Source organism: Fundulus heteroclitus, chromosome 21, assembly GCF_011125445.2.
Source record: "Fundulus heteroclitus isolate FHET01 chromosome 21, MU-UCD_Fhet_4.1, whole genome shotgun sequence".
NCBI classification, from domain to species: domain Eukaryota; kingdom Metazoa; phylum Chordata; class Actinopteri; order Cyprinodontiformes; family Fundulidae; genus Fundulus; species Fundulus heteroclitus.
In genome coordinates, this window is record NC_046381.1 from 27,941,673 (window position 1) to 27,959,763 (window position 18,091).

At 40.0% G+C, this 18,091-nt stretch overlaps 1 protein-coding gene across 1 annotated transcript in view; it reads right to left on the bottom strand.

Annotated features, from left to right (window-relative positions):
* kcnh2b (potassium voltage-gated channel, subfamily H (eag-related), member 2b) overlaps positions 1-18,091 on the bottom strand; it is a 310,074-nt gene that overhangs the window by 2,820 nt on the left and 289,163 nt on the right. Inside the window, exons 11-20 of the mRNA XM_036125763.1 lie at positions 17,305-17,459; positions 17,001-17,095; positions 15,856-15,996; positions 11,806-12,005; positions 4,668-4,920; positions 2,660-2,853; positions 2,443-2,545; positions 580-734; positions 324-468; positions 25-221 (exon numbers count right to left, since the gene is read on the bottom strand). Of these exons, the coding sequence (XP_035981656.1) occupies positions 25-221; positions 324-468; positions 580-734; positions 2,443-2,545; positions 2,660-2,853; positions 4,668-4,920; positions 11,806-12,005; positions 15,856-15,996; positions 17,001-17,095; positions 17,305-17,459 (1,638 nt within the window). The remainder of the gene's footprint in view (positions 1-24; positions 222-323; positions 469-579; positions 735-2,442; positions 2,546-2,659; positions 2,854-4,667; positions 4,921-11,805; positions 12,006-15,855; positions 15,997-17,000; positions 17,096-17,304; positions 17,460-18,091) is intronic.

Sequence of the window (18,091 nt, forward strand, 5' to 3'; positions counted from 1 at the left end):
GAACACAAACTATAAGAGACACACTGACCTGTTGAGTTTGTTTCTGCAGTCAGGTCGAGGTCGTGTTTCCAGCTGGCTGCGCTGCTGACGGCTCAGGCTGTGCAGCGGAGTATTGAGAGGTGGGGGGGAGGCCAGGCTGCAGCTCGGGACCTCCTGGTACTGGCCACCTCCTCGACTCTCTCCCCAAAAGCTAAAGATGTTGGAAACCCCTGAGAAAGCACCTGAGTGAGGGGTGAGCGAAGGGAGGCCATTATTTCAAACACTAATAACAGACGATTCTGGCACTTCATAAGGATGATGGGAGGATTCTTAAATGTTTTTACCTGAAAGGGCATTACAGGTGTTCCCAGTCTTGGGGTCTCCCTCAGCCTCTGTGCTCTCACTAAAGTTCCTGGGCGCAGCTTGAGCTTTGGGGGGTTCCAGCAACGCAGGTGGTGGAGCGAGGCCAGTCACAACAGACTCCTCCCCCTGTCAGAGCAGATCCAGAACATAGCTCATGCTCTGCCGCTGTGTACAACAGCACCAAAACACAGCACATCCATTATTCACAGCCACCATGAAGCAACTGTGGATTAATACCTCGTCGCCACTGGAGTGGGAAGACACTGAGCTTCGATGTCCCCCCCACCGTCTTTTGGTTGCTTCCTCCTTCTCGTTTTGGTTGTTGGCTGTTTCCCTCTGTCTTCGCCTTGAAGATTTATGAGATTTTTTATATTCTCCAGCATCTGCGTCATCTGGAGAGGGTTTCAGGTTTTAATTAAAAACATAACCATTTAAGTCTGATCACAACTTTTCTTTCCACATGTTTTGAATTGTCATTCATTTTATTTGGAACATACAACCAAAGTATCTGAAATATTTGCCCTGGTTTGATAATTTTGTTTTATTAATTTGTCAAATCACATGACAATGGGGCTGTTATTTTCTTGTTCCTAAGCTAGTTCAAGGGCTTTGTTTGCAGATCTCCGCATTGTTTTTTTTTGTCCATTGAAGTATTTTCATATAAATGAGAGAGGAAGTGTTACAGAATCTATCAAAAGTATCTACTGTCAGAACTCTGTTTGCTCTATTAACAAAATGGAAAGAATAGGGCACAACTGTAAACCTCCACAAAATCTGGCTTTTAAGAAAGATTAACAAGAATCAGATCTTAGATGTAAGAGGCCATTAAGAAGACACATTTACAGTTTAAAGAATTCCATGTAGGGAACACAGTGAATATTTGGAAGAAGATTATCTGGACAGATAACATTTTAGTCATCATATAAAATATTTAACCTGCCAAGCCAGATTGATAATGTGAAGTCTGCTCCATTAAATCTGCTCTGGAGACATTTAGCAAAACTATCTGAGCTGACTGGGAGATGTGACACCTCACGTCCCCCTACCAAAGGTTGGCTTCAGTCAATCACGGTATCAAATGGAAATGTAAGCAGCAGGCGCCATGGGAAACCATACCAAGGTAACCTAGTCTTTCAAAGAAGAAATCATGGATTCATGGACAAAACAGATGTGATAGCAGCAGATGCGCGTGCATCCTCCTGCGCAGCCATGTTTATGTTGGGTATGCAATGGTCTTGGAAGCTATTTCTTTCAATACATCTGTATATAAAACATTAAATAATAATACTGCAACGTGATTGAGATGGGAGTAGGACAAGTGAGATTCATGTGTGTTTGTGAACGCACAAATACCGTGAGCTTGCAAAATACTCATACGGAAAACTAACACTTCACGTGAACCTGAACACACCAACCCCACTATGAAACACAGTGATGCACGCAGTAGGGATGCTTTTCTCCTTCATGGATTATGAAATGGACTTAGCTAAATACGGAGCAGTCCTCCACAAACAGCTAGAGCTTCAATAGAAAGGTTTACATTGAAACATATTCAAGTGCTGGAATGGCCCAGTCAAACTCAATTTCCAAATCCAATTCAGAATCTGTGGTATGACCTGAAATCTGATGGTTACAAATGGGTTGCAAAGAATGAATGAGCAAAAATGTCCCTTTGCCAATGTGCAAAACTTATAGACACATATATCAAAAACAAGAGTTAAAACTGTAGTTTCAGTGCCTTTACAAATGCATGCCCCTATATTCATATTTAGTTTTTCAATAAACAATTTAATAATAATAATAATAAATAATTTAAATTAAATAATTCAGTTTTACAACTATGCACTTTTGCATCTTTTTGCTGGCTTATCACATTAAATCCAAATAAATGTTTGTTTTTGCAAGCAATAAATAAATTAGCAAAGGTTCAAGGGGTGTGAACAGTTTTGCAACAAACAGTAAATATGTATCAGATGTGAATGTGGTAACTTTTCTCCTTCGAAACCAGCTCTTTGTCTGGCTGTTTTTCTTGCTTGTTTATCCAGCAGACTTGACTGCTGTGTGCTTGGAAGTTTGTGAGAGCAAAAGAGGACAAAGGACCTTTCTCTGTACGTCTTCGAAACGATAACTTCCGCCTCCGTAATTTGTTGAACCCCCCACCAGTAGAGTCATCGCTGCTTGGAGAGCCTGGGATCATGTTGGTCTGGAAAGAGCACCAAACATTAGCTTGGAGCTGAACACAACAGTCATCCATTCTGATCGAGTGCTGACAGCAGAATCTCTCATTTCATCCTCTGACTGTTGGTTCTAAACTTACATCTCTGAGGTTGAAGGTGATTTCCAAGTTGTTCCAGAAATGTTCTGCAAACTCCGGATACATATCCAGCACCTCCAGGATGTCTTCTCTTAAAATTTTATGGAGGTCACAGTAGGTCAGCGCTCTTACATCAGCATTGGATTTACCCGGGCGGGGGTACAGGTGATGGGTTCGCCCAAATATGTCATTCTTCCCTGCAGGGAGAGGAAAAATTAACATTTTCTTTGATAGAGGAGCAGAGGAGGATCCTTAAATGTGTGTATTTAATGATGATCCATCAGATGAGACAGATGGATTTCAAACACCATATGGACGGCATCACTTTTAATGGGGTAATTGCAAATATCTGCCCGCGTCTCTGTATTGGTTAGTAATGAAGCTGTGCTTGCCAGTAGATGGCACTGCAACTTAAAGATTGCTCTCCAGGATCTGTGAGGTGTTTTGCACTTTGTAGAGACAACACCTGGAAGACCTTAAAGAGATAAATGCGTTGGAGTTCAGAAAAAACACGGATCGTGTCCCAGATTTACGACGCAGTTTAAGGAGAAGAAAGAATGCTGCTACATATGGTTATCCGTCGCAACCAGCATCACTGAACATACCTGTTGTGTTTTATGAACTTCTTTGTAATCCCAATTGTAAAAATTCACCCGGAATAACTGAATATATTTCTAAAACTTCCTACAGACATATCCTTACACGTTTTTGACTTTTCAAACCAGCTGAGATCTGCGTTACCTCCAAAATTTGGAAGAAATCACTAGAGTGCACTTTTGGTCAATGTGTTAGATTTATGACATTGGGGCTTGGTCACACCACCGCAACAATAGCAGAGCTACTCTTTTGTCCGCCAATTATCTTATTAGAGCACAAAACACCTCCTCTGTGTTTTTTTTCTTTTGCAACCCACTCACAGCCTGGATTCTCTATCCCCTATACAGTCTGTCCGGGACAGACATAAACACTCCTCTTAAGAGACTTAGAGAAAGCCTGTTTTAGATTCTTCGTTACCACGGTAACAGACTGGTAACCCTGTGTAAAAGCGAGGTAGGCTGCCTGCCGGCACACATCCCTCTGTAAGCCCCATCCTGGTGAAATGTTTGGGAGAATGAGCACTGTTCTACTGGCAAGAGAACATCAATCCAACTATTGTGGCACTTTTTTTTTTTCTTGCTGGAGATTAGTTCCCCACTGAACAAATGCACCCTTGTTGAATGTTGGATATCTAAATAGTGATTGCTTGATGTCAGTCAGCTTTGTATCATGGGTGCAAGAGAGAAATCCAAACTTTTATCTTTAACACAGTCGAGATTAGCTGGAGTTCAGCAGCAAAAAAAAAAAAAAAAAACAGACGGTTGTCGCGGAGACCAGAGACCTACCAATCCTGTTTTTAAACAAACACCAGCAGGATGCTTCAAGAGTTAGCATGTCTGTTGGTAAAACAAATAACCCTGTCCACACTAGCTACTGGGCCAGATAGCCTAGGACAGTAAGCTCACTAACAAACATTTTGGGTCAGAGTGCCACTTTACAAAAAAACAAAAGACAAAAATGAGCCAATATTCTGTGCATTAATCATCCTATTTTTAGAGGTACTGATAGATTTAGAATCTGCTCAATCTCTATATTTGGATAGAACTTCCAAAATCTACATGTTGATGAAAATCCCTATCTTTAAAAACACCCTGCTGAGTCAGCTGCATTTTAACTGACCCTGCATATAGGATTTAATTTAGTACTTGTAGTATTAGAGTACATAAAATAGCTTGACATTAATTTCCGTGATCCATGTGTGCTTGCTTTTAAGCTTTATGACCCTCATGCGAGGGACACTAAGGTGTATTTGCTCAATGTTATCACACCGCCTGACACTGACTTGGCCTATTAAGTTTGAAGAAGGGATAGAGATGTTCAATCTTTTGACTGATGCTATATTTCAGTAATATCAATATAATACAAATTTAACAAATATAGACAAAACCCTTTGAGGAAATTAAATTTATTTTACCCAAGATAGCCACGACTACGTCTCCTCTCAGGATCTCTATGGATCCCCTGGATATGAAGTAGAGAGCAGTGAGGACGTCCCCGGCATGGACCAGCGTGTCACCAGGGGGTGCATGGGTGGTTTTGAACTTCATGGCCAGCGCCCTGAGACAGCCCTTGGTGGAGCCTTTAAAGGCCTTACAGTTCTGCAGCAGTGTTCGGTTCAGGTGGAGGCAGATGTCTGCCTGGAGACACTCGGGGAACCCTTTGAGTACCTGGAGGTGGGAGAGCGGGGGCAGTAGGGAGGGGAGAGTGATGCACAAAGACAAAAAGTGAGGCAAGAGTTTTTCAAGGTTCAGACATGGATGGGAGTGGGCGAATAAAAAAATGGAGTACAGCATAGAAAACATGTGATCAGGTCTGCCAAAAGCTAACAGTAATTGAAACATTAAGTCAAGAACACAATGTCCATATAAAGTGGAAACCAGACATTTACATATACTGCATAAAAATACATAAAAAATTTTTTTCCTCACTGGCATAAATCAAACTTGAATTTTTAGCTGGGTTTGGATTAGCAACATTATATTTCTTAAATGTCACAAAAAATGAGAGATACTTTTTTTTTTAATGATTCTTTAAGCGCCCATACATATTTCTACTATTTGGTTGAGTTTCCTGTTAAACTAAAATATTTGAATTAAACATGTCAGAGATCCTTCCACATCCTTCTCTCAATAGTTTGCTGGAATTTGGGCTCTGTGCTCAAGACAGAACTCCTGGAACTGAATCAGGTTTGACTGTGAGACTAAGATCAGGGCCACTGAAAATCATTGATTTCATTGCCTTTAAACCATTTTGTAACTGATTTGACAGTATGTTCAGCATGCTCTTTTTCCCCAATCTTAACTTCCTGACTGAAATGTTTGTTCAACATTTCCACATAATGGTCTTTCCTAATGATGCAACCTACTGTATTGAGGGATGTCCACCGGTCCCTTTTGCTTCAAAGCATATCCCAACATGATGCAGCTACCCCTGTACTTCAAAGTTAGGATAATGCTATTAGAATAGCAAGGTTATTCCAGTTTACATCAACTGTACAGACAGTCATAATGCCCAAACAGTTACATTCCTGTTTCATAAAGAACAGGACCTGACCCCAAAAATGAAAGTCTATATCAGTCTTCTTATGTTGTTTGTGGAATAATGGCTTCTAATTTCTTTGGATTTTTCCATAAGTTCACACAAGCAAGCAGTGTATTTGAGATATATTACTTTAAAATGCATCTACTGGTGGGCCTCCAATTAACTCAAACATTGTGGATTGACTCTAAAGCTAAAAAAATGCATGACTTTATGATCTGGGCTTTCCAAATTTGTTTGCCTCTGTAAACTTCTGAAATTGATAAAAGCAATAAAAGTCACTCTCTTACTATGATAGCATTTAGTATACAACAAAACTAATGTAAACCAGCAATGGCAAAAAGTAAACGCACACAGACTAAATATCTCAATTAGAATGAAGTAGAATAGGACATTTGGTGATTTAATTATCTGGTTCCAGTTTGACCGACTAAGCAGAAAATACGGGTAAGCAATTTTTGAGCTATTTAACTGTAAGAGGCTCTATGAACTGATTTTTGTAGCTTTGTTGCAAAATGAAGTCAAACTGTATTGCAGCGGGTGAGTCAGCCGGCCCAGAGAGTAATTAATATAAAGAACTGGTGCAATTTTAATGAGATCACTGCCAGCTTTTTAAATCAGCAGGCGACGGGCTTCTGGTCTGACTCTCCGACTGACTTCACAGAGCAGGGAAGCTCTGCATCTCAAACTCCCACACTGTTACTCCCCCTCCATTTTACCAGCTCCTACCCATTTCAGCTTACTTTCTTGTTTCCAGTCTCTCCTGGCTCCCACTTCATCTCTGAGTTCCTTATCTAATGTCACTACGGACAGATAGAGACAGGGAAACTTAGACCCACTGATACAGACAAATGCTGTTGGAGTAAAGATCCCAAGCATTATCTGTTGGTTAGTACTCAAGGAAGGTTTGATTAATAGCAGTGCTGCAGCAAAGGCCACATTAATTCATCTGCATGCAATAAAATAACAGGAGCAGCCTTGGAAATCAACACCTGAATGCTGCATTAAACTGCAGTCAGGAGAGAACCTGTCTCCAGAATTTGACTAAAAGTGGTTCTTTGGAGATACTAGTGAAGAACAGAAGGTTGAATAACGTTGTTGAATAAGTAGACTGTCTTGCTTTTTGAGGTATTTTATATTTATATCTTCCCTTTATTTTTTATGGAACATCAAGAAGATTTCACCCCTATACTTCTGCATACTTTCATTTCATTTCAAAGGAATTCTAAAATGCTGCGTCCACAACACAAACACTACATCTGGTCTGATTTCTGTCTTCTACACATGTAATTTTTTCCCTGTAAAGACATTTGTATTTAAACAGGTACAAATGTGTGACTGTCTTTCACCTGAGGGCTCTTAAAATATCTTCTATTTACCAATTCTCCTACTTGCTCTTATAAGGGGGAAATAATTGCAAAAGAAATACAATTGTCATTATACAGTGGTGTGAAAACGTGTTTGCCTCCTTCCTCATTTCCTGTTCCTTTGCATGTTTGTCACACTTAAGTGTTTCGGAACATCAAACCAATTTAAACAATAGTCAAGGACAACACAAGTAAAAACAAAATGTAATTTTTAAATGAAGGTGTTTATTATTAAAGGTAAAAAAAAATACAAAGCATCATGGCCCTGTGTGAAAAAGTGATTGCCCCCCTTGTTAAAACATATTATAACTGTGGTTGTCCTCACCTGAGCTCAATTTCTCTAGCCACACCCAGGCCTGATTATTGCCACACCTGTTCACAATCAAGGCATCACTTAAATAGGAGCTGCTTGACACAGTAAGGTCCACCAGAAGATCCTTAAAAGCTACACATCATGCCGAGACCCAAAGAAATTCAGGAACAATTGAGAAAGAAAGTAACTGAGATCTATCAGTCTGGAAAGGGTTATAAAGCCATTTCCAAAGCTTTGGGAATCCAGCGAACCACAGTGAGAGCCATTATCCACAAATGGCGAAGACATGGAACAGTGGTGAACCTTTCCCAGGAGTGGCCGGCCGCCCAAAATTACCCCAAGAGCGCAGCGACGACTCATCCAAGAGGTCACAAAAGACCCCACAACAAAGAAAAGAACTGCAGGCTTCACTTTCCTCAGTTAAAGTCAGCGTTCATGCCTCCACCATCAGGAAAAGACTGGGCAAAAATGTCCTGCATGGCAGAGTTCCAAGGAGAAAACCACTGCTGAGCAAAAAGAACATCAAAGCTCATCTCAATTTCTCCAAAACACATCTTGATGATCCGTAAGACTTTTGGGACAACATTCTGTGGACCGATGAGACAAAAGTGGAAGTCTTTGGAAGGTGTGTGTCCAAGTATATCTGGCGTAGAAGGAACACTGCATTTCAGAAAAAGAACATTATAGCAACAGTAAAATATGGTGGTGGTAGTGTGATGGTCTGGGGCTGTTTGGCTGCTTCAGGACCTGGAAGACTTGCCGTGATAAAAGAAACTATGAACTCTGCTGTCTACCAAGAGATCCTGAAGGAGAATGTCCGACCATCTGTTCGTGTACTCAAGCTGAAACAAACTTGGGTTCTGCAGCAGGACAATGATCCTAAACACACCAGCAAGTCAACCACTGAGTGGCTGAAGAAAAACAAAATGAAGACTTTGGAGTGGCCTAGCCAAAGTCCTGACCTGAATCCTATTGAGATGTTGTGGTATGACCTTAAAAAGGCCCTTCATGCTCGAAAACCCTCTAATGTAACTGAATTAGGACAATTCTGCAAAGATGAATGGGCCAAAATTCCTCCAGGACGCTGTAAACGCCTCATTGCACGTTATCGCAAACGCTTGGTTGCAGTTCTTGCTGCTAAGGGTGGCCCAACCAGTTATTAGGTTTAGGGGGCAATCACTTTTTCACACAGGGCCAGGATGTTTTTTTTTTTTTTCACCTTTAATGATAAACACCTTCATTTACAAATTGCATTTTGTGTTTACTTGTGTTGTCCTTGACTATTGTTTAAATTGGTTTGATGTTCCGAAACACTTAAGTGTGACAAACATGCAAAGGAACAGGAAATGAGGAAGGGGGCAAACACTTTTTCACACCACTGTAAATACCAGTTACAGAGGAAACAAAAGTGCTTGTAAAGCACAGCTCATACATAAAATCCGTCTCATAGGGCATTAAATCGATGCCATATTGAAAACTCCGTGGATAAGTTATGGGTAATACAGAGCAATGGCATAAAAGAATGCTTAGATTTTGTGTAAACATCGACCGTTTCCTCGTTTCATCCATCAGTGAAGCCTCCCGTGTGAAAGCCGAGTAAAGACCGCTGAACTCACAAATAAGCTAATGGAGCTCTAAGTGGAGCAAAGCTTTATTGAGGGCTTTGGCAGCGTACAATGGAACGATTCAACGTGATGATTCTCTAATTGTCTTATTATCCCTGCTTCCACTGAGTGGCTGAATGAGAGAGCCACAGTGGGCCGCCCAAGGGGTTCTGGATACAAACCCAGGGTCAAGGCGCTGTACAAAGGGCTGCTTTTTATTTAGTTAGATGCCTTCTTCTGTTTCTGTCTGCAGAGAGCTGGTGCAATTTCACACGTTGCCTCGAGGCAGATTTAAGAACCTCCTTATTCCCTCTCTCCCTTTCCTATCACAGCAGCAATATTATTCTCTCCCATCTCCATGACTGAAGGAGGTGAAAGCTGATCAAGCTGGTCATGGAGGGAAGAAGACACAACATGAATGCTGCAAGCAACATGTAATCCAGCCTGCTTTCTACCAAACACCTTCCCAGATCTCTTATGAGGGAAATGTAGCACCCACAGCGGAGAGCGTGCTGCTGTGGATGCTTTGCAGGTTTTTACTTAAATGGCTCATTTCATGGAAGATGAATCCGGAGTTGGTCTGTCTTTACAGAATAATCAGCTGCCGATTAGCCTGCTTTGATGAAAACTAGATCCTGGAAAGGAATTATGAAATGATGTCCGTAATAAGTCTCACTCAGGGATAATATCACAACATAGCTTGACTTTAAAAAATCCATACTTTACATGTTTAGAGCAACTATAAAGTCAAAAATATCTGTATCTGTAATGACTGCGGCCATCACCTCGAAGGCCCAATTAATTATGAAAAGCACTCGCTGCCTTGGGATTCAAAAATTCTAACTTATTTTAACTAGATATGTAAAAAAAAAAATTCATTGTGATTATTTTTATTTCTTCTTTCAAACAAAAAAACAAAACAAACCAAACATATACCTTTTATAATTAAACAACCTATGTGATGGGGTTTTTGTGGAAAATGAGAACAGACCTAAAACATATAAATGATGTTACTAATTGGCCTTATCAGAAGTAGGGCATACAATTTCTTAGAATTGGTGGCTCTACTGTTCTCTTTTAAACAAAATCCTTCCGATGGCCACTAATGGCTCATGAGTCACCCTTTGGAAACTAAAACTAATACTTCACATAGGCACCTTCTGATTTGTTTTCAGTATTCGGTCTTCTCATGTACTATGACTCTGATCCGCCTGACAGAGTTTATCACTGCTGGTGGGATTTTCCTGACTTCTCTACATTTGCGTCATTTAGTCAAAGCCAACGTTCGTAAAGAGATTACACAGGAACAGCCAGATCGCAATATGTAAAGGTATCAGTCAGGAGAAGAGTAGAACAATTTACAAGACAGCTAATAATTGCAGAAAAATTATATAATTTAAAAGACTGAACAAAAACTAGGTAAGTGACTTGCTGGGGAGGTAACTCAGCCATTTGAATCAGTCGATTGACTTGAATCAAAACTTGCAGGATACTGACCCTTGTGGACTGGAGCTGGACACCGCTGTCCTAACAGGAACATGGTGATGGCAGTGTCATGCTCAAGGGTCCCTGCCTAATGAGCTGAAGAAGGACTTTATTAAATTTTTAGATAAAAACTAAAGTTTTGGAATGACAGAACCCAAATAACAGCACAAATCTGACACACAGCCTGTGGTGTCACTAGAAAAAGGCTGTTGGGTGAGAGTCTGGGAGATTTGGAGAACCTTTGCAAAGCGTGTGAAAATATGACTAAGTCGATATGTGGCATACTGACAGACTCTACCAACCAAGGCCGAATGTTAACATTTAATCATAATCAACTTATGCTACTGGGTTTTAATGTATTTCTTCAAACATTTTTGTTTGTTTTTTTGGTTTGACTGTACAGGATCAATGTCCCATTAGATTTGAGAAAAGCTATGAAATCATACAATGCTTTTTTTATTTTTTATTTTTTGTTACATCCCCAAAGCCGGGCCGTTGAACATGACTGTTCATGCTTTTGAGAACCTCTGATTCCAGCTCTGCCCGGGTCTCTGTGCAGGCTGAACGAGTACCATCCTGAACACTGCGGCACGGCATTCAGCAAGAGGTCAGCTGCACACAAAATTTATGTAAAAACACTCCATGGTGTGTTTGAGTCCATTGACAGGTGTGAGTCACTGTGCCGGTGGGTGTCTGAGTTGCAGCTCTAGCAAAGCACAAGTGGTTCTAAGCGCATTTATTTATCACGAGCGAGTCTGAATTTTCCTTTCATTTGTACTAGCTATGCTTACAGCGCTGGCTACTGTTTTAAAATGAATTCCTCTTTTACTGCAGCAGCATAATCTCGCTGTGAAATATCAAGAGAGAACTATACTTTCATTTGAGTACATTTATTCACTTGGGGAACATCTCATATTAAGAAATCTCTTGTTAAGAAATAACAGTTTTTAATAAAATCCCAGGTGCCACTGTAATTGAGACCCCTAGCAATTCCTTTATATGAAATATAACTGCAGCTTTTCTTTCATTTAAACTATCTTGTTGAATTGTTTTTGATTATTAGTTTATTATAATAGTTTTTATTACCATTTCTTTATCTGAGGTAAAGATAAATATCGTGAAAGTTTACATGATCTGCATGCATGCTTGAAGTCTGATAAATGGACAGCAAGAAAAGCCTTGACTCAGCAAAAGTCAGGACAGTGGGCACGACACCCTGATCCCAGAGGTAATGTGAGTACTTACTGCGTTCATGTCGATGCCATTGGTGTAGGACCAGGCGTGCTGAAAGTACTCCTCCAGCCTCTGCCTGAGAGGGTTGGGGATCTGGTGGAAGCGGATGAACTCCCTGACTCTCAGCATCTGGGTGTGGTAGCGGGCCGTCCCTGAGTAGAGCCGCTGGATGATGGCTGACACGTTGCCGAAGATGCTGGCGTACATCAGGGCTGGAGGTGTGGGGGTTTTCAGGAAAGAGGGTGAAAACAGACATGAGCAACGACTGTAAGCATGTAATGCATCAGCAGGCAGATTTTTATTTTTAACAATAAATACCCATGGGTGTCCATTTGTCATGAGATATATTTTTGCTTGATAAAAACAGATAATAGAAGGGTGGCATCATGTAAAGAAAATCAGTCGACTCTTATGAGAACTTTGAATATGTTGTGATAACTGTTTTCCTTGTCTATGAAATCAGATCCAACTTCTCTGTCTGCTTTTACCTGACAAGTATACAATCTACTGGACTCCTTGAGAAAAACAGAAATCTCAGATCAAAATCTTCTTGTTTGTGGTGGGGCTGGGGTATTGCAGGTGACCCATGACCTGAGGCGTCAGCTCTCGACTCGCCGGTCCTGGTTTCAAGTCCTGGACCTTGGACCTTTGCTGCATGTCTTCTCTCACTCTCTCTCAAACCCATTTCTTTTCAGCATACCTTCAAATTATTTGAAGGTATGCTGAAAAGAAATGGGCCACTATAGTTCCACAAAAACAAATTTAAAAAATGTCTTATCCTGTACACACTTGTGAGTTCAGAAAGTTTGATGTGAAGCGTTCTGTCTGTGGAGGACGGACAGTTATTTGAGCTTCGCCTGATGAACCTCAGTGTTGTGTTGCCAGGTTGGATCCTGCTGACCTCCAAACCTCTGTCAGCTTCCATCACTCTCTATGTAATACACTACAAAGTCTTCATGCTACACTCACTTTCAGTGAGGGAAGCAAAAACACACTCCATCTGAATATATCTGAACTAATTAAAGATAATGAGTTTGGAATTTCAAATTACACTCGAGGCAACAAGCCCAGGAAGGCAGCCAGGAATTCCAATTTACACACAAATTACCACAACATGGTTTCATCTTGGTTTAAATTTGACAGGGCAGAAAATTAAGGACAATTCAAGTTAATCATGTCTTTGGGTGCATATGTCATTCCAATGGCTATAAGTATTCAGGACTTGAGTAATAAGTGAGATTAAACCACTAATTGTACACCAGTGCTTCACATCTCTTTATGAACACTGAAGTGACAGGTAATCTAATTAATGCTCGGAAAGTTGGTGTTACAAGGTTACGACAGGATATTGCAGTGTCCTCTGAGATTAATCTAAACATTTTAATCATATCTTCATTGGATGATATATGTGAAAAATTAACATTCTTAACCATTAATTCTGTAATAATAAATTACTGAAGTTAAGTCTAAATAATTTGTACTTAGTTTGTATTACTTTAAAACATGACAGAACATACAACATGAGAGCTCCAAGGAATCTGCTTAAAGCTCTTTTTGGTTTCAGTATTATATTACAATGATGGAAAAAACTAACTTCTGAGCTATTTTCCAAGCAAATAAAATAAAACAAATACCTTTGTGCTGAAATATTTTTTTAACATTAAAATGTATGTTTTCAAATTAAACTTTATTTATTTGATTTGTTTGGGTGGCAATAATTTGTCCCTAGGGAGACAAAGGGAACCTCTGCTCTCATTTGGTATCTTACTGACTGACTGAAATAACCAAAGGTCCAAAACATATTTAAAAGTACAGATGCACTAATAAATCAACTAAAACAACAGCTGACTGCAATCGGACAATGCTCAGCTTGATCCCCCAGACTGGTAACCAGCCAGCTGGAAACAGAAACATTTGATCCCTGTCTGATCAGTGAACACACCACTCATCAGACCGCTGCTAGGTAATGCTAACAATGACACTCTTCCCTGGTGATGATGAAAGATAAAAACATTAAATGCTAGCTACTTTCAGTATCAGCGATGTGTTTAAATGACATCAGAGGAAGCAATGAAATGTAAGAAGCTATTTCTTACATTCTTTTTACATGTCATGAAAAGAAACAGTTTTTATGACATGTTCAGACAAGCAGAAAAATATCCTCTGTTCATCCAGGCTGTGAGAGAGTGTAAGTCTATCTTTCAGTAGATAACAGGAAGGCTAAAAGGGATGCAGTGAAGTTGCTCTTTTATCATTTTGAGCTTTCAGCCTCTTTCTGTCATGGAGCACGGTGGATTTGCAAATGCTGGAAGCTTTTAAACATCACAGAGTTCTGCAATTTTTCTTTTCTAGGGAACACACACAGGCCCATTTGTTTTTGTAATGCTAGCGTGGCTAAGGAATCAGCAATGCAAGACATTAAAGACAGTTAAAATGTGACCTCCTTGTTTTAATGTAGAAAAAACTTTTTTACATTGACTGCTCTCTCTAACACATGTCGGGACAGCACTTCTGCTCCCCATATAAATAACTAATAACCACTTATGGAACAAAGCATTAAAAATAACATATATTATTTATTATTTTGATGTACTTTTCTTGTATTTGAACACAAGTTCTGATTTCAAAGCTTTACAGATCAGACCAGAGATCAGAAATCAGTCAAAAATGATTCTCTAATTGTCTTATTATCCCTGCTTCCTCTGAGCGGCTGAATGAGAGAGCCACCCAAGGGGTTCTGGATGCAAACTCAGGGTCATGGTGCTGTACAAAGGGCTGCTTTTTATTTGGTTTAAGCAAACATGCTCAAGTGATATTATGCGTAACGATGACAACTGCAATACAGTGATGCAATTCAACATTTTCTTTTAGAGTATTTTGTTCATTGAGATCATATTTCTCCAATTTTAGCTTCCCTTCATTGGCTTCTGTTAAATCAAGAATAGAATTTAAAATTCTCCCGTAAAAAGCCCTTAATAATCAAGCTCCATCATACATCAGAGCTCTGATTACCCCGTATGTTCCTAACAGAGCACTTCGCTCTCAGACTGCAGGTCTACTGGTGGTTCCTAGAGTCTCTAAAAGTAGAATGGGAGGCAGATCCTTTAGCTTTAGCTCCTCTCCTGTGGAACCAACTCCCAGTTTTGGTTCATGAGGCAGACACCCTGTCTACTTTTAAAACTCTTATGGCTTAAAACTTTCCTTTTTGACAAAGCTTATAGTGAGAGTGGCTCATGTTACCCTGAGCTATCTCTATAGTTGTGCTGTGATAGGCCTAGGCTGCTGGAGGACATCAGGGTCTAATTTTCTCACTCTACTGATTTCTACTGTTCTTCAGTCTACTGTTCTCCAGTTTTGCATTGTATTACATTGAAATGACTGTTGTCATTTAAACTTTTAACTTTTTGTTCTCTCTCTTTTTTCTTCATAGTAGGCACACCTGGTCTGGCGTTCTGTTAGCTGTGACATCATCCAGAGAAGACGGCTCACCCGCTACTACCATCTAATGTAGAACAGATTACTGGATCAATGTGTGCTTCTGTGCTTTTTTGTCTCTCTTGTTGTGTCTCTGCTCTGTCTTCTGTAACCCCAGTCGGTCGAGGCAGATGACCGTTCATACTGAGCCCGGTTCTGCTGGAGGTTTTCCTTCCTGTTAATGGGGAGTTTTTCTTTCCGCTGTCACTTCACGCTTGCTCAGTATGAGGGATTGCAGCAAAGCCATGGACAATGCAGATGACTCTCCCTGTGGCTCTACGCTTCTCCAGGAGTGAATGCTGCTTGTCGGGACTTTGAAGCAATGAACTGGTTCCCTTATATAGGAAATTTTTGACCAGTCTGTATAATATGATTGAATTTGACTTTGTAAAGTGCCTTGAGATGACATGTTTCATGAATTGGTGCTATATAAATAAAATTGAATTGAATTGAATTGAATTGAATAAAAAAGGCAGTGATGTACACTGAAAACAAATCCATCCATCCATCCATCCATCCATCCATCCATCCATCCATCCATCCATCCATCCATCCATCCATCCATCCATCCATCCATCCAATACTTACATCCGATGAGCATGACACAGATGGAGAAGATCTTCTCAGAGTTAGTGTTAGGCGACACATTTCCAAAACCCACACTGGTCAGACTGCTGAATGTGAAGTATAGAGCTGTGACATACTTGTCTTTGATTGAAGGTCCTGAACCTGATGAGAGGGGTGGGGTTGTAACAAGAACAGATTAAATGTAAAATGCCATCCTTTCCTCAAACTTAATTATGCCATACAACAATGAAATTGACTTGAGAGCACATATTTGAGTGTTACCATTCACACCTCACTGGCTGTGATTTGGAAGCTTTGTATCAGAAAAAGTCTAGCTTTTGTTCTTGCTTTGAAGTGGTCCGCTTAGTCTCTCAGGCAGCTGTGAAATCTCTCTATTTCAACAAAGAAATCAATGATGTTCTACCAATACTTTGTCTTATGTTTTATTTTATCACCAATAATAAATAAAGATTTTTATTTGTGAAATATTTTTTTCAGTTAAATATTGGTGCAGAACCAAGTTTTTTTGTTTTGCTTTTTGAGAAAAAAAAACTTTCACACTGTCACACGAACATGTGCATATTACACAAACGCACCCACACACACACATTTGTTATTTAATCAATGTCAATCATAACATTCCTATTTTTAGTAGCTAAGCTTCTGTGAGTTACAAAAACACTAAAATTGATTACTACTTTAACTTTGTTAAGCGATGGCATTAGTTTTTATCATAATAATTAATAATTAATTGTTATTTCACATTGCCATAAGACAAGAAATGTATATTTTGGAGAATATTGTCTAAACTTTATAATATGCTGGCTAGTACCTCATTAGCCCTTTCTAAATGCAGCCAGAATGAAACAAGCTCTGTACCCAGGGAAAAAAATGTGCTACTATATTTTCACTAAAGTCTGTAGCATATTTAATTAAAACATCAGGAGACTGTATAACTGTATGAATCTCTGACACAAAGGGCATTCAATTTCCCCTTAATATCAGTTAAGTATAATTCTTTTGGCTATTAAAAGTCTGCTATTCTGTTTCTGCAAAACTATAACCTTTCAGCTTCATGCAAACTGGTATTTCTATCAGAAAGACTGATTAAGATAACAACACCTTTTGCTTCCAGGCAGGTATCTTATTTTTGTGACTTCTACTACCTGGGATAGAATCATTGAAGTGCTTTCCCAACTGGTCCCCCAGGGTGTGGAGCCAGCCTATTGAACCGTTCCTCTCTACATTACCAATTGCATACCTGGAAACAACAAAAATCAAATACAACATGAATGTACTACACCTTACTGAGCAGTTCATTGAATAAAATGAAACTTGTTTTTTAAAAAAGAAGGAAACAAAGACATGTAAGGCGATATGGCATTTATAACTAAAAAGAGTCTGTTTAAAAGATCAAACATAAATGGAAGCATCTTCTCTGAACGATCAGGACGTCTTATAGATTCGTACCAGATGCAGGCCAGCCAGTGAGCGATGAGGGCGAAGGTACACATGAGAAGGAAGAGGACAGCAGCGCCGTATTCTGAGTAGCGGTCCAACTTTCTGGCAACACGAACCAATCGCAGGAGACGAGCAGTTTTCAGCAGGCCTATCAGGGTGGTGGTCTGAGGATGAACAAAAGAACAATGACACAGAACTAAAGTAACAGAGCATCAACAATATCTCTTTACTGCAGTATTTCCTCACAGGGCTCCCAGCCACTGTCATCCTGTCACTAGCACACACATTTACACACACAGAGGTGGTGTAGCCGTGGCCTTGTACCAAAGGGATTCACTGCAGAAGAGGCGCTAAATCTTGATTGCCATTCATTACTGTGTGGTGTCAACTCCTTTGCCTCTCTGCGTGTACTCAGTGGGGCCTCATGGTGTCCATACAACGGATAAATAACAAGCTGATTACTGTGCTGGCAGATCGCCCGCTTCTGCTATGTGGGTTTGTGTTTGCGTGCGTGTGTGTACATGTGTGTGTGTGTGTGTGTGTGTGTGTGTGTGTGTGTGTGTGTGCGTGTGTGTGTGTGTGTGTGTGTGTATGCCTTCAAAGTAAATAAGAGCTTTCTGGTGAGGAAAATCTCGACTTCTGTGTCTCGGCAGGCTCTGCTGGATGGTATCAATGAATCTAATGTCGGCTAAGTGTTCCCCATGCTGTAATAGTTTTCCACTTCCCATTTTTAACTTCCGTGCAGCTAAATAATTTCCATTCTTTTCCTCATAAGATGCATGATTCATATTATTTC